Source organism: Thamnophis elegans, chromosome 6 (genome assembly GCF_009769535.1).
Source record: "Thamnophis elegans isolate rThaEle1 chromosome 6, rThaEle1.pri, whole genome shotgun sequence".
NCBI classification, from domain to species: Eukaryota; Metazoa; Chordata; class Lepidosauria; order Squamata; family Colubridae; genus Thamnophis; species Thamnophis elegans.
In genome coordinates this window covers 72247431-72274130 of record NC_045546.1, presented here as the reverse complement: position 1 = coordinate 72274130, position 26700 = coordinate 72247431, and the positions used below count along the sequence as shown (strand labels likewise).

General features: G+C 36.7%; 1 protein-coding gene across 1 annotated transcript in view; it reads right to left on the bottom strand.

Annotated features, from left to right (window-relative positions):
• Window positions 1-26700, bottom strand: part of CFAP61 (cilia and flagella associated protein 61) — a 149840-nt gene that overhangs the window by 5230 nt on the left and 117910 nt on the right. Inside the window, exon 27 of the mRNA XM_032220451.1 lies at window positions 9341-9431. Within this exon, the coding sequence (XP_032076342.1) occupies window positions 9341-9431 (91 nt within the window). The remainder of the gene's footprint in view (window positions 1-9340; window positions 9432-26700) is intronic.

Below are 26700 nucleotides of genomic sequence, written 5' to 3'. Positions count from 1 at the left end.
AACAATATCGCATCTGCCTTGATATACTAGAACTTTAAATTCTCCCCGTTTGATACCCAAATTTTGAGCATGAGTGTAAAGGCATCAAAGCTCATTATGGCTGATCTTGCATTTGCATCCTATGTCTCCTGTTTTATACATGAGTTCCTCTTCCTTCTCATCACTTTCTTTCTCATTGTCCGATTGGTTGACTTGTGGATTATGTTTGGAGTTTGGCCTTAAAGATTGGTCTCCCTCGCTTTCCAGTTTTAGGTTAGGGTTTTGAATGAACCGAGCCAGTGGTTTTTCAAACACATTCTTCCTGGTCCTTGTGAGATGCAGCCCATCTCTTCCCCAAAGCCCTTCCTGTATGTAATGTAAAACCACAGTCCAAAATCTAAAGCTGAGCCAGCAGTTTCCTTCTAGTATCTTCCATTCCACCATTAGATCAGGAGTGAAATTCAGCAGGTTTTGACAGGTTCTGGAGAACCGGTAGCGGAAACTTTGAGTAGTTCAGAGAACCAGCAAATACCACCTCTAGCTGGCCCCTGAGTGGGGTGGGAATGGAGATTTTGCAGTATCTTTCCCCTGCACACCTACCAAGCCGCACCCTTAGAACCAGTAGTAAAAAAAAATTGAATTTCACCACTGCATTAGATGAATAGTAGGAAGATAGCTTTATATGCATTCATACAAACACTTACTTAAAACATTCCATTCTAATTAATTAAGGATACACAATCTATCTATCTATCTATCTATCTATCTATCTATCTATCTATCTATCTATCTATCTATCTATCTATAATTTCTTTGTCGTTGAGCAGTAGCCACAACTTGATGAGGATTTTTGGGTTTCCAATTATTGTTTGGGTTACTATATGTATAACCAAATAATGAAATCTCTTTTCATAGTTGAATTATATATTTAGACAGTACTGATTAAACCTGAATGTTTTAAAAGATGTTTTGGTCCAATTTACTCTAATAGTTCCTCTTAACTTAAAGCAGTACCCATGACTCACATCTACTCTATCATTTTCAAAAATAAAAATAAAAAGATAGTTATCAATGTAATTGTATTATTTATGATAGAATAAATAGAATATCACAGAATAAATTGGTTTATAAGGATTTGAAAAATGTTGTGATATAGAAAAATTAAAAAAATCTTATTATTTTGAATGCTGTAAAGATAAGGTACATAAAAATACATGTATGGAAATTCAAAAGAAATTGATGTATTTTTAAAATATATTTTGGCAGTTAAAATACAATATCATACATTTGTAGAGAAGCATTATAAAATCAGACCTCAGGTACTTATTATATTTAATCTGAAATTTGCAAGACATAGGAGAAGAAGCAATACACAACTATCTTCGATTTAATTCAAACATACACCTTTGACTCGTTAACATTTTGGATGGCAATAGTAAAACTACAGTTGAGGAAAAGAGGATTTCTTGCCATGTAAATTTGCAAATTAAAGGACTCGGTGAAAACATTAGAGAAGGGTAAAGAACTGGAAAAGGTTACTTAGGGTTCTGTAAGGTTGATACCAAATTTTCAGTATTTTTAGCTAACAAATGAACAGTCCCAATAATTGACCTACATACAGGTAGTCCTCAACTTACAATCACAACCGAGTCCAAAATTTCTGTTGCTAAGTGAAACATTTGTGAAGGAATTTTGTCCCATTTAACAATATTTCGTGCCACAGTTTTACTGGCACCAGTCTACTGGTGCTAACTAAGTTAGTCACATAGTTGTTATGTGAATCTGGCATCCCCACTGACGTTCCTTGTCAGAAGGTCACAAAAGGGGATGATGTGACCTCGGGACACTGCAACCATCATAAATATGAGTCAGTTGCCAAGTATCTGAATGGCAATCATATGACCATGAGGAGGCTGCAACGGTCGTAAGTCTGAAAAATGGTCATGTCGTTTTTTTGAGTGCCATTGTAAATTTGAATAGTCACTAAACAAACAGTTGTAACTTGAGGACTACCTGGACTGTCTGGAGAGAAAGAAATTCTAGGGTCATTTTAAAAAATTATCATTTATATACTTTGGTAATCTTCCAAGTTAGGAAATGTGAGCTTCCCATTTAAAACCACAGAGACATCCAAGTTTTCTCTATATAACTATGACTGAGCACCACTAAACTTAAAAAAAAAGAGACAAGAAAAAAGGAAGGAAAGAATAAAGGCAAAAACTTGTAATATTTCATAAAACTTATTTCTAATTTGATTTTTACATTTTTTAAAACATGTTTTAAACAGTTACCTTGCCAATACATGCAGACTAAATCTATCAATGTATGTATGTGTGTTCATCTCAAACATGCAAAGAGAGAAAAAGTAACAGCAAACAGTAGATTATGCGAGGCCAGAATTGTTATGTCAACTGATGGATGGATAAACAAAATAAAGAGCAGTCCTAGTGTTGTTATCAGCCTCCTGGTGGGTTGAATAGTATCAGAGATGGGTTGCTGCCGGTTCAGTCCGGATCGACCAAACCAGTAGTAGCAGCGGCAGGAGACTCCACCCATCCGCCTGGATGCTTCTGCACATGTGGAGAAGCATCATGTGCACATGCATGCACAGGAGCGCGCCCGAACCGGTAGTAAAAAAATTAGCAACCCACCTTTGAATAATATATAGTACAAGTTAGAGAAATATAGTATATGTGGGGGGGGGGGTGTTAGACGTTCAATCAGAATAGAGCTGGAAGGGACCTTGGAGGTCTTCTGGTCCTACCCCCTGCTCAAGGAGGAGACCCTATATCATTTCAGATAGGTGATGTCCAATTGTTTCTTAAAAACCTCCAGAGATGAACTACCTGCAACTTCTGAAGACAAGCTGTTCCACTGGTTAATTGTTGTCATTATTAGGAAGTTTCTCCTGAATTCCAAGTTGGTTCTGTCCTTAATTAGTTTCTAGCCACTGTTTCTTGTCTTACCTTCTGATGCTTTGAAGAATAATTTGACCCCCTTTTTTGTGGTAGCTCCTCAAATACTGTAATATTGCTATCATGTTACCCCTAGTCCTTTTTTCTAGACCAGCCATACCCAATTCGTGAAACCGTTCTTCATATGTTTTTGTCTCCAGGCCTTTAATCATCGTAGTTGCTCTTCTTTGCACTTTTTGCAAAGTCTCAACATCTTTTATGTAATGTGTCGACCAAAACTGGAGGCAGTATTCCTGGTGTGGTCTTACTAAGGATTTATAAAGCAGTACGTGGTTCACATGATTTTGATTCTACGCTTCTGTTTATACAACCAAGGGTTGTATTAATTTTTTTGGCAGCTGCTGCACACTGTGGTCTCATATTTAAGTGATTGTTCACTAGGACTCCAAGATCCCTCTCACACTTACTGTTTTTGAGCCAGGTTTCACCTAGTCTGTACTTACACCTTTGTTTTTTCCTGCCTAGGTGTAAAACCTTGGTTTTTTCCCTCAACACTGAATTTCATTTTGTTGGATAGTCTGTCAAGATCTTTTTGGATCCTGAGCTTGTCTTCTGGAGTGTTGGCTATTCCTGCCAGCTTAGTGTCTTCTGCAAATTTGATGAATTCCTCTTCTATTCCCTCATCTAAGTCATTTATGAAGATATTGAAGAATACTGGGCCTAAGTTAATTGTTAATTGTAAATTAATTGTAATAGTTATACAACACTTTTGGGGAATTGGGTACCGACACAATTGATTGAATCATTATATCAACAAATGAGTTTAACTTATTGGACTCATTTTAGGTGATAATGAACAGGCCAGATGGTGGTCACCTTCCATTGACCCTGGATTTATAGTTTCCTCACATCTGCATACATCTTGACAAATTTCACCATACTGATTCAGAAGGGATACGTTGCAATGAGGATCAAATGAATTAATAGGGTGAATAAAAGTTATGCATTTGTTCCATTCATACCAGATACAACAAATTTCATTTAAACTATTGTAATGAATGAGGGACCACTAATTTAGCAAAGTTTAAATTTTTGACTTGAAGTCTGTAGAGCCCCCTGCTGGAAGATAGAGTAAAGAGCTCACATCCTAGGACCTAGGCAACCAAGATCTAAATCTTGGTTTAAAAGTATGACAGAGATGCTGTACTAAGTATATTTTAGATTATATTTGTGTACTTTGAACTAGGATTGCAATAAAGATGGATTTATTCAGAGTTATTAGTCATGAAGGCTACCAGGAGCTTTCAGATTCAGAAACTTCACAACTATTTTGAAATTAGAACTTTCATGGAGTGTGGTCCAAATATCAGTTATTTTCATCTGTATCTATGATTTTCTATTGCCTCCTCTCTTTAAAAATCATGATTAATTAAAGAAGGTAAACACTGAACTGCATTTTTTTTTAAAAAATCTCTTACATCTGGAACACCCATTTTCTAAACTTTATTCTACTATCCCAGTGTTGATGCAAAAGATAAATGCCTTTAGCAAAATAACAGATTACTCTACTATTGGTCCAAATCAGAATTGATGCCAATGTTAAGTTACCCATCCATTTAAGCAATATTAATTCTGCATTTTTACTATCTCCTCTTGGTTTGTGCATACTAAAGAATATCTCAGTTACTAACATGTAATATTGATTACATGTTAAATAAATAAAATATATACAGAGGTGTCTTCAGAAATTGATCAACAGAGGTAATTAAGCCTTAACCTAACCCTTTCTGGGGAAAGATGACTGATGTCAAAATGAATATTATTCTCAGATTAATTATATTCTGAAAGGAATTCCAGTTTATATATTTGGAAAACATTTTCAGAAAGTATATTTCCTGTTTAGAAAATTTGTATCGGTTTCTCAATTCAGAGAATAACTTAATAGGAAATGCAGTTATCAGTTAATGAGGGAGGGTTTAACATTCCAAATCTGGAGCTATATTATCATGCTTACCTATTGTCAAGTATTAAATATTAAAAGTCAATCAGTATTAATTTTCCAATTGGGACTTTGGAACATACATATATAACACCTTTTGTTGTATGGACAGTATTAGCATCTAAATATACTAAAAATCTACTATCTCTGGAAACAATTATGTCAATTAAAAAACTATGAATGTGTAATAAAAATATCTGACCCTTTTTCTCATGCCTATTTGACTTTATGGGAAAACCCAACTTCAAAAATAGGAAAAAGATGGCAGTTTAGAAAAATTGAATAGAAACTGTGATATTGTCTTTAGACCAACTGATAGATGTTGAAGATGAATTTTGAAGATAGCAACAGCAATAGTAAATCGTGACCCGTCAAAACCGCGGTCCACAAAAGTGCGATCGACGAAATCGCACATTTGACGTCATCACAGCACGACGAAAAAAATTAAAAATTGAAATAAAAATAAAATTAAAGCAAGCCGATTCACATAAAGGTAAGGGTTAGGGTTAGGTTTAGGGTTAGGGTTAGGGTTAGGTTAAGGGTTAGGGTTAGGTTTAGAGCGTTAGGGTTACGTTTAGCGTTGTTAAGGGTTAGCGTTAGGTTTAGCGTTAGGTTAACGGTTAGGTTTAGGGTTAGATTTAGGCTTAGGTTAAGGGTTAGGTTTAGGGTTAGGTTTGGGGGGGTTAGGGTAAGGTTTTCGCTTTATTTTTACATTTTTCGATCACAGTGCAATGTTTTCATCGCGCTGTGATGACGTCAAATGCGCGCTTTCGTCGACCGCGATTTTGTCCTCCGCGGTTTTGTGGTGGAACCATAATAAATAGATTTATATACTGCTTCACGGTGCTTTACAGCCCTCTCTAAGCGGTTTACAGAGTCAGCATATTGCCCCCCCAAAATCTGGATCCTCATTTTCCAACCTCAGAAGGACGGGAGCCTTGAACCAGTGACACTCAAACTGCTGGCAGCCGACAGTCAGCAGAATCAGCCCGCAGTATTGCATTCTAACCACTGTGCCACCACAAAATACTCTGTGTTAAGAGACAAATATCATCTATCACACAGGTTCCAAACTCAATTGCATCCTGTGACATATTGCAACGTATCACAACTTTTTTTTTTGCCTTTGTGGAGCCAGGGGAGCGTGGCCTGCACATGACACATCCGGTCCATGGGCCACCAGTTTAACACTCCTGATTTATCAGATATAACCCAATAGCAATATTTACAATTATAATATTTGCTAGCTACATTGTTTGGACCAGTAGCATTTTAGCTTCTGAAACACTTGGGATCTAGAACAACTGTGAGATCCTTTAAAACTAAAATACCTATCAGTTTTTATATATATTTGTTATCAAGAAATTAATTTGATAAGCAGAAGTTTACTAATGAGTGAAATAAAGTATTAGTGGTTCCTATATTGCCTAGACAATGGATGTTTAACTTTTATAGCAAGTGTCAATGGGTCTCAAATTATTATTTATGCAACAAAAAACAATATTTAAAACTTATTGGACATTTTCAGAATATTCAGATAATATTCTTTTGAACTATATACAGGTAGTCATCGACTTACAAGCACATTTGAGCCAAAAATTTCTGTTGTTAAAAAAGATGTTTAAGTGAATTTTGGCCCATTTTATTACTTTTCTTGCCATAGTTGTTAAGTGAATCGCTGCAATTGTTAACTTAGTAACACGATTGTTAAGTGAATGTCGCTTCCCCATTGTCCTTACTTGTCAGAAAGTTGCAAAAGGTGATCACATGACTCCAGGACACTGCAACCGTTATAAATATGAGTCAGTTGCCAAGCATCCAAATTTTGATCATGGGATCTTGGTGATGCTGCAACAATCATAAGTGTGAAAAATGGTCATAAGCAGGAGTGAAATCCAGCAGGTTCTGACAGGTTCTGGAGAACCGACAACAGAAATTTTAAGTAGTTTGGAGAACCGGCAAATGCCATCTCTGGCTGGCCCCAGAGTGGGGTGGTTATGGGGATTTTGCAGTATCCTTCCCCTGCCATGCCCACCAAGCCACACCATGCCCACCAAGCCACACCATGCCCACCAAGCCACGTCCACAGAACCAGTAGTAAAAAAAATTGAATTTCACCACTGGTCATAAGTAACATTTTTCAGCACCACTGTAACTTCAAATGGTCATTGAATGAACTGTTGTAAGTCTAGGACTACCTGTACCTAATACATGATATTTGAGACTCGGATGTAAATGGATTCTCCATTTCCTTTTATGACTATAAGACTGATATAGCAGTATTGGGAAGATAAATGCATGGTTCCATTTATTCAATGGATTGAAGATCTGATTGCACTTGCCCCTTATAAGCATATTGCCTTTAGATGTAGACTTTGTATAAACAAGCACAGGTTATCTTTTCTTAACAACCAGACCCCACAAAAACTACTTACGATACTGTTTTGAAGTACAGCTTCTGCACTGCCCCAGTGGTCATTTGCCCTCCCATCTCTCTCACCCCCACTGGGCCTGCTCCCCACCTCCCATAACCCCTTGCACACTTATCTTTTGAAGATCACAAAACCTTATATTGGGAAAGGAGGGCAGGCCACTTTTCCCAGGTCACATGGTTGACTCCTGGAAGTGGCCACCATTTTTAGTGTGCCCACAATTACTTGTGGTTACGCTGAAATGGTGGCCATTTCTAGGATGGACCGTTCCATTGTGTTTTCCTAAACCACTCTATGCAGTGCTGCGGAAAGCTCTGGAGCTCCAGAGATCATCAAAAGGTAAGAGCAATGAGGTAATGAGGGTGGGATGGAGGCCCAAATCCTGTGGGAACCAAGTGAGGATGAAAAGGCCTGAGGGGACCTGGCATGGGGAGGGAAAAGGCCTGCAGGGATCTAGGGGAGGGGTAATCAATAATCAAGGAACGACTAAGCAGAAAATGGCATCCCCACCAACACTGGTAGGGCAAGCTACTGTATATAAACAGGGAGCAAACCCCACACTTACAAGCACTGACAATGTTATCTATTGGTGATGAAACATCTGCAAGCAAAATAACTACATCTGGTAAAATTCAGGGAATGCAAAAACTGTTTTTATTTTATTTAAATTCTATAGCTGCGTGACCCGACAAATGCACGCATGCCAAAAGCGCGCCGACGAAACCGTGGCATGAAAACCACGACATCATCAACGCACCGACAACAGCATGCCGACAGCAGCGCGCCGACAGAAGCACGATTTAAGTTAAGGTAAGAGTTAGGGTCAGGGTTAGGTTTAGGGTTAGGTTTAGGGTTAGAGTTAGGTTCAGGGTTAGGTTCAGGGTTAGGGTTGGGGTTAGGTTCAGGGTTAGGTTTAGGGTTAGGTTTAGAGCTTGCTTCTTTTGGCGCGCTTTTGTGCTCATTCGTCGGCACGGTTTAGAACTCGCGTTTTTCTCGCCACGGTTTCGTCGGGCGCGCTTTTGTCGGTGAACCCTATAGCTGTACATCTGAACAAGTTACTCTGAGGAGTGTATATCAAATATACTGAGTAGTCGCTGAAAAGCAGGTATAACTATGGATGGACATACAGGCAGTGGTGGGATTCAAATAATTTAACAACCGGTTCTCTGCCCTAAGGATTTCTTCCAACAGCCAGTTCATCAAACTGCTCAGGAAGTTAACAACCGGTTCTCCCGAAGTGGTGTGAACTAGCTGAATCCCAGCACTGCATTCAGGTAGAGGCATGTGGAAGCAGCTTTCCAAGCAATCACACTAGGTTATGAGACACTACTTTGTGAGTTAATAAGAGGTGTTTCCTGTTTCCTTCTTGCTCCCATGCGAGGAGAAGTACCTCATTTGAATGCTTTACACAGCTCTATTAACAATTACCTTCACAGCTTGGCTATGGGATTTCTAGGTGCCAGCTATGGAAACAGGATTTTGCATTAATAAACTGTTGAACTGATCCTGTAGGTCTCTTATGTTCTTAGGTAATTACTCTAAGAAAATTAAAGCAATTGATCCATTCAAAATGATGCAATGCACATAAAGTAACCGAAGCAACAGGGCACTGAAATTGATATGAACTGTGTATAAAACTTTTCCTAAAGTTCATAATTGTTTCTTTGCTTGTATACCACCTTTATTATTTTAACAAATAATTCAAAGTGGCAGAAATATCAAAAACCTTCCTCCTCCTATTTTCCCCACAACAACAACCTGGTGAGGTGAATTGGGCTGAAACAGAGTGACTGGCCCAAGGTTGCTCAGCTGGCTATCATGGCTAGAACTCAGTCTCCTGCTCGTTAAGGCTCCTGCCTTAACTATTAGATCAACCGGGCTCTGACAATATTCTGAATCTTTATAGTTTAAGACTAAAGAAGAAACAACAAACTTCCAGCTTGTTGAAATATGAAAACAAATAATCAGTAATAATAAATGCTTATATTAAATGCATACAGGAAGGATTTTTTTACCTGGGTAGATACTAAGATCTGACGAAGTTCCTTCTTCAGATCACTAAAACGATCGTGATAGATGGCCAAGGCCCAAGGTTCCTTAAAGTGGCTGGTTAAAAAAGACAAAATTCAGTTACCCAGTGTGCCTCTTATTAACGGCTAATAAAGTGTTTACCTGCTTTTTTGCTTTCATAAATTACAGTTCTGGACCCATCATGATAGTTTGTTCATAAAATGCCTGCCGTAACAGCATGGTCAATCAATTCTTTTAATGGATGTTCCTGATGTACAGCCAGCTTCAGTAATTACATTTAAAGTGGCTTAATTCAGAGCGGTGGCAAGAGCCAGTGAAGAATCCTGATTTTATCAGAATTTAAAAGCCTGAAGACCTGTGAGGAGCTGTGCCTCCATTATCTGTTCTCATTTGAGAAAAGCAGATGGTAGGATTAACTGAACTTCTGCATAAACAAATTACATTTGTGTAGACAATGACACAAGTGTTGTTTATCACTTAGGTTTCTGGATTAATAAAGCCAGAAAACAGGCCATAATCATGTTGCAATATGTTCCTTACACTAATGCAGTGCAGCCAAATTAATTTGTCAAACAAGAAAATCCTCAGTATGTCTATTCTCAAAATAAAAAAAAAGTTATGGAAAACAATAACGTACAGATAGATATTTATGTAAGTGGCCCCACATTTTACGATACGGCAAAGGCTAAAACTGAATACATTTCTAAAATAACAGATAATTTAAAAGTTGATTCTTGGGAAGCCCTTCTACAACAGTGAAGTTCCATTATACATCTAAATGATACAAATATAAAGTAAAGACAACTGAGTTACTCAGGATGAAATAGTTGCCTCTGAAAACCTAAAAAACATCATGGCAAATAAGTCATTGATTGTTTTATAGAACTGGCAATTGTTGTTTTAAATGTTACACAATGAAAAGCAAAAATGCTGCAGCTAAAGTTATAAATCCTAACAGGGACTTGATAGTGGAAGCATAACTAGATATGGTCAAAAAAAGGAAGCCAATTATTTAACAAGAATCAACAATTTTAGATTTTCTTCATGGTTCAATAATATGTAATTTATGGTCAGATATCTGTGAGGGTTAGGTTTGCTTACTTCATCCTGCCATGTAGGCCATTCTTATACTTAATTAGCTTTAATTAGTTCTAATTTTCAGTCCTTATGCTAGGAAAGATTCCATGCTGCCGCTTCAAACTGATAGTTCCAAGATGAGAAGCATGAGGAAAATATGAGATTTGGAGACTAAAAAAAGAAATAGTTTTTCCCCCCCAATTTTGTGATTAGTTTGTTCATCTAGGTCCCCTACTATATGATGAAATAATCAAATGTTTATTTTATTAATGCTAGAAAACACATATTTGTTCCATGCATGGTTGTCTACAATGGTATGTTTTTTCCTGTCTTGCTGTCCGGTCAGATGTCAATTCTCTATACAAAATATTTTTGTAATTTTTCAAATATAGAAACATGTATTAAATCATAGTTTGATCATTAGGTGCACTCTTGTGGATTTGTCCATTCCTTCCTTCATTCTGATTTCACTTCAGACTTGGTCCAAAAGGTAGAGGAGGGAACTAGAGGGACAGCCATACTGGACTTAATTCTCATGAATAGAGAAGAAGTGATAGAGGGAGTTGAAACTGCAGGAACCTTGGGTGAGAGTGACCATGTCATACTGGAATTCAGCATAATTCAAACACAAGCAATAAAACACTATGATACCAGAGTCTTAGATTTTAAAAGAGTTTTAACAAACTCAGAGAGCTCTTGGGAAAGATTCCTTGGATGAAAATCCTGAAGGTGGAAAACAACTCAAGAAGCTTGTGAAACTCTGAAAAATATGATCATAAAAGCCTAGTCCAGCTCAATACCACTGAAAAAGAAAAACAAGAAATCCAAGAAGAAATCAGCATGACCCACAAAGACCTCTCAGATAAACTAAAGGACAAAAAGAACAAGTACAAAAAATGGAAAGAGGGACACATAACTACGGCAGAATATCAGCAGATAGCCAGAATCTGTAAAGACGAAGTCAGAAAAGCAAAGGCTCGGAATAAACAAAGACTTGCAACAAAAGTCAAAGATAACAAAAAAAAAAATCTTTCAACATATAAATAACAAGAAAAAAATCAAGAAAACAGTTGGTCCACTAAAGAGAGAAGACGACAAGGAAGTAAAAGGCAGCAGAGAGAAAGCAGAGCTGCTTAACTCACTCTTTGCATCAGTCAATACAATACAATAATACAATAGCAGAGTTGGAAGGGACCTTGGAGGTCTTCTAGTCGAACCCCCTGCCTAGGCAGGAAACCCTATACCGTTTCAGACAAATGGCTATCCAACATCTTCGTAAAGACTTCCAGTGTTGTGGCATTCACAACTTCTGGAGGCAAGCTGTTCCACTGATTAACCGTTCTAACTGTCAGGAAATTTCTCCTCAGTTCTAAGTTGCTTCTCTCCTTGATTAATTTCCACCCATTGCTTCTTGTTCTACCCTCAGGTACCTTGGAGAATAGTTTGACTCCCTCTTCTTTGTGGCAACCTCTGATCTTCACACAAAAAGAAACTGTAGCTCAACCTACCAAAAACATAACTGTAAAAGACAAACTAAAAATAAAAGTTAAAATAAGCAAAAAAAAAAAAGGAAAGAGAACACCTGTCTGATTTTGACGTATATAAATCACCAGGATCTGATGGAATACATCCCAAAGTTCTAAAGGAGTTGGCAGAACCAATGTACCATGTCTTTCAAAAATCCTGGAGCATTGGGGAACTACCAGAGGATTGGAAAAGAGCTGATGTGGTTCCCATCTTCAAAAAAGGGGGAGAAAAAACAGACTCAGGAAACTACAGACCAATTAGCCTAACATTAATACCTGGGAAGATACTGTAAAGGATAATAAAAACCAAAAGTAGGCATATAGATTGGGAGAAACTTAATAGCAGTAACTGTGAGAAGGCTCTTGAAGTCTTAGTGGACAACCAGTTAAATATGAGCCAGCAGTGTGTGGCGGCAATCAAAAAAGCCAATGCAATCCTAAATTGCATTAATAGAAGGATACAATCAAAATCAAGTGAGGTACTAATGCCACTCTATAAAGGCTTAGAAAGAGCACACTTAGAATACTGCATCCAATTTTGGTCACCACACTTTAAAAAAAGATGTTGATACTCTAGAAAGAGTCCAGAGAAGAAGATGATTAGGGGACTGGAAGTTAAAATATATGAAGAACGGTTACAGGAACTGGGCATGGCTAGTCTAGTGACGAGAAGGACTAGGGGAGACAAGATAGCAGTGTTCCAATATTTGAGGGGCTGTCACAGAGAGGAGGGGGCCAAGCTATTCTCCGAAGCACCTAAAGACCAGACAAGGAATGATGAATGGAAACTGATCAAGGAGAGATTTAATCTAGAAATAAGGATAAATTTTCTGATAGTGAGAACAAAGAACCAATGGAACCCTCAGAAGTTGTCAGAACATCACAGGAAGCTTTCATGAAGAGACTGGACTGCCACCTGTCAGAAATGGGATAGGTTTTCCTGTTTGGGCAGGAGGTTTGGACTAGATGGCCTATAAGGTCCCTTCCAACTTTGTTATTCTGGGAAAGCTATTTTTATTCTTTCTTCAGTGACATCGGATAATCATCTTGTGCGTGGACATCAGAATTTGGCATTCGGTAACCTATTAATGATAGAACATGGTTGGAAGGGTTAACAGTGCCACAAGCAGCTGCCTGAATTGATTGTGAAAGTAGTAATGGAGCATAACTTTACAATTAACATTTTACAGAAAAGGAGCCAAAAAAAAAAGCTTAATGTTCCAGAATAAGATGCACAGATGACCTACTTTATACTGTGAATGACAGATTAGCCTCCAAAACCTCCTGTTTATTTGGGGCCAACCTAACTTTCAACTGGCTCCACCCATGTCTTGCAAATTACTTACTAGGAAATGAATTGATACAATAGTTGTAGGGAGGCCTTATAAAAACGTGGCGGATGAATTAAAAAAGACAGCCAATCTGTATTATGTACTTCGGGTACAGAAAGGTGAGGCTAATGATGGAGTGAGTAGGGATGGTTGAGTAATTTCTATTACACAAATACAGCCAATTTGTTAAAAAAACCTGACAATTTGAAAATAAAAAAGGCAATTAAAGGAGGTGACAACAGCCGCAAAGAATGTGGACAAGAAAATAATCAAGAAATGCAGAGGAAAACTAAACCTCAAGAGGAACTGAGGCTGGTGTGAGATGTTACAAATGCTATGATAGGTTCCTTAAAAAGAGGATAATTATTACAATTTAGAGAAATTGGTCAATGTTTGGAAACAAAGGCAGAACTGTTCATTTCCTATTTTTGATCATCCTTTTCTCAGAAAGCAAATATAATGAGTGGAGGAGACATGCATGAAGTTAAAGTGGATGGAAAGATAGTTATAGAGTGCCTTCATTAATTGAAGTTGCTTCTCCAGATGCTGATTAACAATTTCTCAGTCTGCTAAAAGAATTTGCTTCCGATTATTTTAACTTTTAAATATAGTAGGCGTTCTTGATAACTGAGGATAAACATTTTTATTCACAAAAAAAACTAAACATGAAGGATCCAGGAAATTACCAGGTATATCCAGTCACCCTATATTCAATAACAGAATAACATATATATATATAACAGAGTTGGAAAGGCTCACTGGAGGTCTTCTAGTCCAACCCCCAGGAGATCTCATGCCATTTCAGACAAATGATTGCCCAATCTCTTCTTAACCCCCCCCCCCCCCCCCCCCCAGTGTTGGAGCATGCACAACTTTTGGAAGCAAGTCCTTCCACTGGTTAATTGTTCTCACTTTCAGAAAATTTATCCTTAATCAAGGAGAGGTTGCTTCTCTCCTTGATTCATTCCCATCTATTGCTTCTTGTGCTGCCTTCAGATGCTTTGCAAAATACGTTGACCCCCGCTTTATTGTGACAGCCCCTAGAATTGTGATGGCAAACCTATGGCAGGTGCGCTGGAAGTGGCACAGAGAGCCATTTCTCCGGTCATGTCAGTTGTTGCTTTTCCGGGTTCTGGTGCCCTGGCTAGTTGGTCTTCATGTGTGTGGGAGCACCGGTAACCAAAAAAGCAGCCACATGCACCCATGCGCTAACTGGGAAGCTGATCCTCTGGCTTCCGGCATGCACATGAGTGCCAGCCAGTTGGTTTTTGCATGCACACATGTGCCAGAAACTGGAAGAGCAGCCGTCTGGTGCGCATGTGCACGCTGGGAAGATGATCTTCCAGTTTCTGGCGCACACATGAGCGCTGGCTAGCTGGTCTTCTGGTTTCTGGCACACATGTGTGTGCTGGAAATGAAAAGATCATCTTCCTGGTGAGCGCATGCCCACTGTGCGGCTCCTCTTCTGGTTTCTGGCACATGTGTGTGCAGGTATGCATGCGCACTCCCATTTCGGCACTCAGTGCCGAAAAGGTTTGCCAACACTGCCCTAGAACATTGCTATTATATTACCCCAGTCCTTCTTTTCATTAAACTAGGCATACCCTTTTTTTGCAACTGTTCTTCATATGTTTTAGCTTCCAGTCCCCTAATCATCTTTGTTGTTCTTCTCTGCACTCTTTCGAGAGTCTCAACAATTTTTTTTATATCATGGCGACCAAAACTGGATTCAAGTGTGGTCTTACCAAGGCATTATAAAGTGATATTAACACGTCACGTGACCTTAATTCTATCCCTCTGTTAAAGCAGCCTAGGACTATATTGGTTTTTTTTTGGCAGCTGCAGCTGATTATATTTAAGTGATTGTCCATTGGGACAGATAATAAAATTCAGTATGTGAAACGCCTTAAAAAGAATGCACCAATTATTTAGTGACAATATGAATTGGTTAAGAATAAAGAATGTAAGACTAATTTTATTCATTTTAATTTTGAATTATATAACTTCCCCAGCAAGTCTTGTATGTCACAGGGAGTTCTTGGTAGAGATGAGCAAAAAATGTCAGGAGTATATGACAAAAGTATACACTCCTAGCAGAGTGTAGTAGAGTCACTCACAGAGTAAAAGTCATTTCAACTGCCAGCTAAACAGACCAGGCATCTATATTATGAAGTGACTGATGATACAGTGTCGGATAATGGGCCTCTCAGGTCAGATGGTAATCAACATGCTATTGAGAAAATGTTGAGAATCTTTTGAAGTACTAATGGTGTTTATTAATGGCTAGATTAAAGCTTTTGCGACACTTAGTTGCTGGTGATGCAGGAAAAGAAAATCCAAGCCTTCAATCACTGAATTACAGTAGGAATATGTACAACAAGAAGCATGAACAAGACATAGAAAGATGAAATGACTATGACTATGCATTGAAACCTGGATATCAATGATTTGTAAGAGACTGGAATAGGAGACTTTCACTTAGAAGATTGTACTATTTATGCTATTAAGAACATGAAAAACAAAGAGAATATGGGGGGGGGGGCTCTTTCACAAGGGGTAGGAACCAATATTGTAATAATGTATTAATTTGTATTCAACTTGGGGATAATATGTGTATATCTGTTACATTTTTATGTCTTGGGTTTTTTTGTTTTTTAATTTTTTGGGGGGAGTTCAGTATTTTAACTTTCTTTTGAATAAAATAAAAATAGAAAAATTAAAAAAAGAATATTTTATACTATAAGATGAAGTGAAATATGTTGCTTAATTAATTATAGAAAGGCCTTCAACTCTGTTGGTTGTTAGAAACTTACATTCAGGACAGACAACCATAGTCCACATATAGTATAAGAAAACTGGCTTTAACTTGACAAAAAGGAGGGACAAGGCTAATCTTGTTTAGTTAACCTATATGATGAACAAATATTGGGGGAAACTTACAAGAATATTAGTATCAATAAAATTGAGGGGGGAAACGTCAATAACTTGTCAATATGCTTATGATACTGATAATGAAAATGATTTGAAAGTTTATAATCATTCTCTGCACTTTCTGACAGAGATGTGAAGGACAGCTAATTCTCTGAAGTACAGAGTTTAAATTAAAAATAATATCTTACTAGATTAATATTCTGAAAATAAATGCAGTGGGATAAATTATGTCCTTATAAAACAGAAAATAAGGTCACAGATATAGAATGAAGAAAAATTGGGCTTCCATTTATCAAAAAGGTGGCAGAAAAGAGGATAAGGAGTGTAGGAAACAATAATAGTCTTAAATTATAAGAAGGTTGGTTTCCAAAAACAGAAAAAAAAATCCTAATGATAACAGCAGTTCAACAATAGAACCAGCTTTATAAAACTTTTGAAAGCTACATTATACAAACATGTAAACTATGGATTCTGGCACACTTTTCTAGAATAAGTTGTTTTATCAGTTATTGCCTTCTATTTTTTATTAGCTGATGCACTTAAATTCATGCTTGATAAAAGACTCAGAAATAAGATTATTATTAAATCCAAATTCTTATATCACTAAAATAATATTGTGATTCAATAAAGCAGTATTGTATACTTTTAATGAAATTCCAAAGTTACGTAAAAATCACAGACTGTATCAATAAAGTGAAGCTATGGAAACCCAACTGAAGATGAATTAACAATCCGATCTGCTGATTTTGCAGTAAAAGATGAGAAGAAATGAAATGCTGAAGGCAAGAATTCAAATATGTTCAGAATCTCCACAGAAATGCAGCCAACTTTTGGGATAAGTATTTACAGTATTTAAAATATTCCAGAAAACAGGGATTTGATCAGCCACCCTGGTTGACAGCTGATTGTTGGGAAAGAGAGTCTGCAAGACCACCTACTGCCACCGGTAGCCTCCCACCGTCCAGTGCGATCCCACAGAGTTGGCCTCCTCAGGGTGCCGTCGGCCAGACAGTGTCGGCTACTGACCCCCAGGGGGAGAGCCTTCTCTGTGGGAGCGCCTTCCCTCTGGAATGAGCTGCCCCCACAGCTTCATATAATCCCCGACCTCCGGCCCTTCCGACGCGCCCTAAAAAGTTGTCTTTTCCAGCAAGCCAGCCTAGCCTGAACAAAACAAAACAAATTATTGATTACTGTTAATTTTAATTTTAATTCTTTTTTTAAAAAATGTCATTGTCAATTTTAATTGGGTTTGGGATATCTTATTTAATCTCTTTTTAACTTTTGTATTATGTGTTTCTTTTAATGTTGTACGCCGCCCTGAGTCCTTGGGAGAAGGGCGGTATATAAATCGAATAAACCTAAATCTAAACCCAAAAGTCTGATAATGACAAGGTCAAACCTACTCTTTTGCTTATCCCTCTTATATTATCTTGCAATCTCCTCTCTAGTATTAAAATTATACTGTAAACCACTGAAAGTTATGGGAGGACTTGCCTCAACCTTTAAAAATTACAACACATCTGATTTTCAGTCATTAACAGGTAAACTATAATACAGGGCTTTGAAATGTGAATTCCCCTAAAGCAGTGGTCACCAATCAGTGGTCCGTGAATTACTAGGGGTCTGCGAGAAAATTTTGGTGATCTGCAGAAAAATTGTTTCCATTTTTTATATTGCACTAAATGATATTTATCTTTTTTTTAAAAATCATACTAGTGGTCCACAGGATTTAAAATTATGAATTTAGTGGGCCCTGAGATCGGTTGAAAGGTTGGTGACTCCTGCCCTAAAGTAAGCCTTTTTAAAATAAAAATTGTAATTATTATTGATGGTTTACAATTTTCAGCAGTTTATTTCCTTAGTTTTTTGTTTATTTTTGAAGAGATAAAAGTACTGGTATATTTTCTTTGATGCTGACATTAACAGTAAGGAAGGTCCAATGGGACTGGAACACACATTAGTAGATTTCACAGCAGAATTATCTTTTGTATTAATGAAAATAGGGGATAGTGATACAGGTAGTCCTCACTTAACAGCTGTAATTTGGATCAGAATTTTGGTTGCTAAGTGATACAATTGTAAAGCATGATTTCAAACAGCAATGGCAGTTCCATCAGTTTCTGGTTACTGGGTTTAAGCGAATCACCACAGGTCATTAAGTGTGGACTTTTACATGACTGATTTTTGACTTCCTACTAGCTTCCCCATTGTATTTTTTTTAATGGGAAACAAACAAGTAGTGAAAGTTGCAAATTGTGATCATGGAACTTCAGACTCTGTCATAGTCAGATACGTATGTTAATGGGGGTCCCGTGATTGCCAAAACTTTGGGAACCAGTCAGTCAAAAGTACCAATCATTTGGTGCCATCATAAGTTCAAATAGTAATTGAAGATGTCATTAACTGAGAACTATCTGTAGTGCTTCCATCTCTCTATGTGCATGGCTACTTCTACATGTATTGTATTGCTACATCAAGACATGAGTTGTTATATTGATTTTTAGAGATGCAAGAATTAGCGGTTAAAATTTTGAAGCACCTCTATACAGTACATTGATATAGTTGTTTTGTTTAATAGACACAATCATGCTAAAGTTAAGCCCTTAAAAGTTCCAGCATACATATTATAAAAACCAGCAAAATTAATTGCTATTATGCGAAAATCTCTAAAGAAAATTTATGTGGTAAATTATGGTTTGGCTCTAAATTCAGTTAGTCATGCTTAGGTCCTACCTAAATCATTAAGACTAGTTAGTCATGGCTAATTGAAATGTCACTCTAATCAGTGAGGGAAAGAACAATTAACTTCATCAAAATTGAACCTCCTACTTCTGCCCTACAGCTTTTTGCTCATGACTGTGCCTCAAGTGTTAGTCATTTTCAAAACTTTATTGAATGAAGTGTAATCCATTTTCAAACATAAGAAAGCCATACATCTGCTTTTTAATCCCCTGCTTTCTAGACTGAGCTATTGCTCATTAGGAGTATAGTTGTTCATTTAAAAATCCAGTAATGTAATACAAGAGTGATATCTTAATGCTTGTTAGTGTTTCTTTGCTATTTATATTGATCTATTATAGAAGTCTACTTTTAATAATACAATTCAAGGTTCGGATTTGATTTGACCAGAAAAGAAAAGCTCTTATAGCTTTTATGTATTCTTTTTATTCTGGCTTATTTCTTCAAAATGAACATCTCATTGTCCTAATTAAGAGTTCAAAGTCTACTGAGTAGCATTAGACACATCTAGCCATACTCACATCCATTTTTGTTTTTGTCATAAAAGAAAACTGATGGCAGACTTAAAGAAATTTGCAAGAGAAACTGGAGTATGAAGATGTAATCCTTTTGAATGTGTGCCCACAATAATACTAGGACTATATTTCACCGACCTGTGCACTATAAGTAAAGTGGCCTTGACATTTTGAAAATCTGTTTAGAACATTTACTTATTACTTATTTTTAAAAGAACTGACTGCAAAGGTTGTATACACCATTAAGTCTCCAACCTCAAAAACAAATTAAGTCTTTCATTATTTTATTTTTAAAAAAATCTACTGATAATCACCTTCCAAGTAGCATGATGCTTACATTCTTACAATAAAAGCTCAGAACATCTACTGAAGTTAAAATCTTTAGTAATGTATTTATAATGTCACAACAAAATAAAGTATCCTAAAAGATGTGGTTGAAGTTACATTTAATATAAAAATATTCACATTAAATGGCTTTATAAACAGGATATTCAAGGATATTCTGAACATTACAATGTTCATGTAAATATATTTACGTAAAATATCTTTATAAATAGGATATTCAAACAAGATAAAACCTGAATGAATGTTGAATATGACGTTTTAAGCATTTTTAAGAGTGCAAAATGTTCACCTGATCATTTTTCAACAAATATTGAAACAGGCTGAGTCTTAAGAATGTTTAAAGCAAGGTAATGATTTCATACTTGGATATTATGTCAATTGAAAAAAATATGTTATAGTAAGGGGATGGTGATTAGGACTGCATTCCATGTAACGTATGGTGAAACTACCGTATTTTTCGGAGTATAAAATGCACCTTTTTCCCTCAAAAAAGAGGCTGCAAATCTGGATTCATCTTATACACTGAATACAGCATTTTTTGCCTTCTGAAACCCCGCCCCCATCACCAAATGGCCATGCAGAGCCTATAGAAGGCTTTCAGAGAGCTCCTGGGAGCTGGGGAAGGCAGAAATGAGTGAAAAACGGACCGATTTTTGCTCAATTTTGCCCCTCCAGCCCCTAGGAGTACTCTATAAACCTCCTAAAGGCTATGCATGCATTTTTTTTGACAAAAAACAGACCTGTTTTTGCGAAAAATGGGCCATTTGTTGCTCTCTTTTGGGGGGCACCCTCCAGGAGCACTCTGCAAGCCCCCTAAAGGCTATTCATGCTTTTTTTTAAAAAAAATGGGTCCATTTTCACAGAAAATGGGCCGTTTTTGGGAGATTTGCAGAGTGCATAATTATTATTTTTTTGCCTCTTCAAAATCTTGGTGCATCTTATACTCCGAAAAATATGGTAATAGTAAGTCAAGCAGTTGTTAATGCTCTTCTCTTATCCAGATGAATTCTCTATCCTAGTCGAATAATAACATATTTCTCAGTTATACCCAGAACGCTCAGTTATACCCAGAATTGGCTTATGTCTATTAGACTCAAGATTCCCTAATATTCCTAACAGTCTCAAGGTTAGGCCTGAAAACTAGATAATATTCTTATTTTTCCTTTTATATAAACTCCTAAATAGAATGAAAACAAAAACAACAGCAGGGAGCTAACATCTCTCTCTTTACTTCCATATTTAAGAGTGTTCAGGAATTTTTCCTTCTATTTATTTTTCTTTTCCTGAAAGTATTTGTTTAAGTAAACATATTTTAAACAGGAGAATGCCACGAAGTCTCTCACATGTTTACAGTATATTTATGCATACAGTATTGTTTTGGTGTTTGATGCACTCTCTGAATACATAGAAGAATAGTCTTAGAAGCACCTTAGAAATAATGATGGGAGTAATTTTAGTTGCCATTTTAACATAAAGCCACCTTGGAACTGCATTATGATTTTTCCCAAGGATATTTCCAATGAACTGGACAAGCAGAGTTCTTATATACAGAACTAAAATCTCATTAGTAAATAGATATATTAAATTTTCAACATTCAAGATGGCTGAATATGAAAAGATGTAATCTAGTAAGAGGGAGAGAAAGCTAAAATCAGCGGCATTCATAAGTGGTAGTGTGGGGAGTAAGAATGTCAGATGGCAGTTTCAGGTATACAATCAATGTCCTGCTTTGTTTTTTATGTTTCACACGTGTGACACACATAAAAACTGGTGAGGCTTCAGTTACATAGTTGTGGTCACCATCTTGAATGTTCTGACCCTTCTATGGATACTCTGGAGTAAAATCTAAGTCAAATCACTGAAGATAAAAAAAAAAACCCTTCTTTCCTGAAAGTAGAAAGAAAAAGGCTAAATTGAACTTTTGGAACACAATGCAGAAGAAAGACCACTCCAGCATGCTGATAAGCTGACCTACAACAATCTTACCATTGATATTGCATGTAATCCTACAGCAGTTCATTTAGTGCAGTGTTTCTCAACGTTGGCAACTTGAAGATGTCCACACTTCAACTCCCAGAATTCTGGGAGTTGAAGTCCGGACATCTTCAAGTTGCCAAGGTTGAGAAACACTGGTCTAGAAGATTTTTGTAAGATCTAGCAGTTAAATTTTTAAAAAATCAATTTTAAAAACTGAGCTGCGCAGGTTATTAGATGCAATTCTCAATGCTGGCTATCACATTCATAATCTTCCATGGCACAGGATCTAGCTGTCTAAGAGATCCCTTATTTCAAACTGCCTCTTCCTCACTGATACAATCAAGCAGAATGGATGAACTCAGAATCCTATATATTAAACAATGACATCTAATTTCTGAAACAGTATCACCGTAGAGATTTGTATGGCTTCCATCCTTATGAAATTTAGAAATTATTTTTTTATTTTCTCCTTCAACCCCTTTGGATAGGGCGGTTGTCCTTTAGTTATATATTTGGTTTCTATTTGGTGCATTGTCTCTGGTTGGCTGTGATGTTCTGTTCTGTTCTCCAGAAACATCAAGGCATTATGTGGCCTCAAAGTTTGATTAAAAAAAAAATAACTAAAATAATTTGACAAATTGTTCTTAGACTATCTAAGAGGTTTCTGGGTCTTATAGATCATTTGAGACTGATATTCTGGGTCTTACAAATCATTTGAGAGCCAACATCCCATCAAAGTTCAAGCAATATCAAATCTCATAAGTGTGATTTCAGTATACCTAAAATCAAACAAGATCTCAGAGGTAAGATAACAAGGAAGTGGCAAGATTTGCTGATTTTGAAAGGTTTTGGCCATTTAATATAATTTTGTTTACAATTTCTTGGGACTTTAACTCTTGCAGGAAAATCCAGTTATCACAAAATCTTCATAAAACATTTGGTAATAATTATTAGAAAGGAAAGCATTCTTTGGCTTCTCTGTTCTGCTGGGTTTATTTTAAGAAATTTAAAATGCACATATTTTTGTAGATTTGCAGCTACTTTTTCATGTTGGAAGGATGTCTTGTTAAAACTCAGTATTAATTTCAGTACATTGAAATCACATTTGAAATCACAGGGTAAAAAATACAGCATGTCAAATTTTACCTGACCACTGTTATTTGTATGCATTCCCAACAAAGGGACTTTTCTTACATTAACAGGAAGTTAAAATCATATGTAATAATTTATAAGAGAATATTTAGCAGAAGTTTATAGTTCCCAATAATTATTTTAATAGTGGGATGTTGACCAAAATCTACTTTTTAAAATGTTGTGTCCTAATTTTTTTTTGGTTCAATGAGAAACAGTGGCGAAAACAGTGAAGTCACTTTCGAGACAACAGAACACTTGTTTATTGGAAATTGAAAGAAGTACTGCGTCTGAAGCTCCAGTTACAGATAGTAAGGATTAACTCAGCTGGAATGTAAAACCAGTATTGTCAGAACTAGTGGGATTTATTATTCTTGTAGACCAGTTCTAAATTTAACTAATTTTGAAACACAACTCTGCTTTCATAAAATTCATCACCGAAGGGTTAAAATTTTGAAACTGATGAATACAATTCATGGCTAGATATGTCCTTTAATTTAAAATCATTTGCATGTCACAAAGAGGCAAATTAACTCCCAGGTGACAGCTGTTTCACTGAGTTCATTCTTGGCATTGGCTACCAGGCTGGGGAAAACTAATCTAGTTATAAAAGGATTTTTTTTAAAGCGTACTTTAGCCTTGGAGTAAAGAACTTGGAAAAACGCAACAACAGTGTACTTAAAATGGACTATGTATTTGTTAGGTAATGCAAGGTAAATATCAGAGATATGGAATTTTAAGCCCAAGTAGACATGGATCACTTGATCTATCCACTGTACTTTTACATATACTGTGATACTATATTAAATATGCTCTTTATTGCAACCATGTAAAATAATAGAAAAATCTCTATTCCTATATTTTGTCCTAAAAATGCTATAAATTTAAAAATATTGGAAGAAAAATACAGGCTCTCCCATTTTGAATGGAAAGGAATGAACTATTAAAATGTTAAAGAGTTCTTTCTTATTACTGGCACAGATGGCATTAGCAGGTATCTATAATAACTTTGAAAGATGTATTATACTTTCTACAATTTCCTTCAGTATTTTGACATTCTGGGTTCATACATTGTATGAAGCCATAATATAGTTTGAATTACAGAAATGTGGAGTTACAAAAATAATGTAATCCAGCTCTCTGCAATATTCTGGAAAACCTGTTTAATAATCCTTGAGAAGTGGCTATCCAACTTTTTAAAAAACACATTTAACTCTAGAAATGGAGAATCCACAACCTCTGTCAGTACCTAGGAAATCCAGGTAGCTGCAATTTATATCCAATCAATTCTAGTTTCAGTGGAAAATAGTTTCTAACCATCTTCCCTTTAGTATCCTTTTAGTATATTGATATTATGCATCTTTTATGTGTTTACTCCATGCTGTATTTATTTATTTAGCAAAGTTAGACATTGCCCATCTCACTATCCAAGTGACTCAGTCTGTCCTTTAAGGACAAGTTCTCAAAGTGCCCTTTTCTGAGCATTTTCTAACTTGTCTATATCTTTCTAGAAATGTAGTAACCATCCATTGTGTTTTTAAATTATAATTTAGAATAAGATTCTAATCTAAGAACAAAAAAATAAAACTCAAAGGTTTTCACATAAGTAAATAATACGAAATTTTGCATGATTTATTCTTCAATTCAGCAGAGCAAGATCTTTAAGGATGACATTTTACATGATATGAATTCTGAAAAAAAGGATTGCTCTAAAAACAAAACATGTAATTTGTGATTTAATATACAAGTCTTTTTTCCATTGCCAGATGATGTGGAACTGCATGAATCTGGCTTAGAACAACCAAATATAAATTTTAAAAAAAACCACAAGCATTTTTTGTAGGATTGTGCATTCGATAAGCCGTTAGTGTTCCATTTTCTAATGATAGCATTTTTAAAAAAACACTTTTTTTCAACATTGGGACAAAATCAGTGACGTGCGGTCAGCTTTAGCCCTGGTGAGGCACTTTTTAGACTTGTGGACTTCAATTCCCAGAATTCCACATCCAGGCATGCTCAGTTCCGATTTAAAGCGACAGCATTTTTCCCCCTTGCAAAATAAGTTTTCCCATTCTTTTTATTCTCCCTCCCCTTCCTTCCTTCCTCCCTCTCTCCCTCCCTCCCCCCTCTCTCAAACAGACACACGCACACAGAGAACTTCGATCCCTCTCTCATTCACTCACTCTCAAACACAAACACAGAAGTTGGATTGGATATATTTTCCAAAGGCTTGAAAGCAGCTCCTCTGCTATACCCCCCCTTCCACTGCTGCCTTCCGATCAAACTTTTTGAATTCCTCCCCTCCTCCCCACATGGACCTTTTCCAGCTGTTTCAGAGATGATTTCAACTCTGCTTCTCCCTGCCCTGCCCTGCCCTCCCCTCTTGAAAAGCCAGAGTTCTGACAGACTGAGCTAGTTGCTCCCAGAGAACTCTAAAAAGCCTCTAAAAATGCCCTCTACAGGAGGCGAGAGAATACGTGCCTCATTTGCATAAGGAATTCTTTGCTTGTTAACCCTTGCTTAACTCTTAAAAGGCGAAAACTTCCTTATGCAAAAGAGGCCCCTAGTTCTCTGTCCTCCTCCTAGATAATACTGAGAGCAGACACCAAGCCACTGTGACTTGAAATCTGGTAGCAACTACCCTGGCTTTAATTATTTTAAGAAAATTATTTAAAATCCTTTCCTTTCTCTGAGGAGACTGGTGAGGCCCCGCCTCCCTTGCCTCTAGTGACGGCACGTCCCTGGATAAAATGTATTTGTTTTCCTCTTACTGTAAATCTTTATGCAGATAACTTTCTCATTTTTCATGTTCCTCTGATTATATATTCTGATTATGTAGATACTAACTATTTGATGTACAGCATCATCAAAGAAATGGTCAAGATTCTTAGGTATAGGAGAGGAGAGCTGACGTCATGACATCATGATGTGTGATCTTGGTGCTCTGAGATTGAAGTCGAATTTATGCCGCTGGATGGTCCATTTGGACCTAAACCGTCCCGCAGATATGGTGATTGAGAAGGGCACCTCCTGCTGATCTCAGGGACACCACAAAGTCCCTGAAAGATATTGGAATAGCCCTTTTTGGGGGGGACAGAAAAAAAAGTTGGACAGCTCCGGAACGGGAAGAAAGCGGAAAAAGAAAGTGTGTTGAATTGGTGAGGAAATTTTATTATTAGAGGAATAGACTACCCAAGAAAAAAAATTAAGTTAAGTTAAGATTGAAGACAGAAGACTGTAGGCGGTGAGATTGATCTGCGTTGAAAACTGAATGGATTAATTCTTTCTTCTTCTTTTTTCACTTTTGCTTATACCTGTGGATTAAAATTCTCCTTTTTTTATAATGCTTGATTTGATTGATTGGATTGTTTTTGATCTCCATTTAAGGGTTTTTTTCTTTCTTAAGCTTGGAATATAAAGAAGATAATAAAAAGGATTATAAAGAGGGTTGTAACAACAGAAGAAAAAGCCACATTGCCACTTAGAGGCTGGATACATTGTTTTTTCTTCTTTCTCTTTTATCACTTGAGATTCAAGGTTATTTCAGTTTGTTTACTGACAGTGATAGTAAGAAGAGCACAAGTTGTTTATACAGGTGCCTTTTGGAAGTTCTATCACTAGCTATTGGAGGGAAGACAACATTTTGACTTGAAAGATAATAAATGAACCTGTTTGAAGGTTATTAAAATAGCCTTGAACCATATAGAGGCAGTGTCTGCAAAATTGAAAGAATGGCTCAGCAGGAAAAAGAAACTGTAACATTGCAAATGAT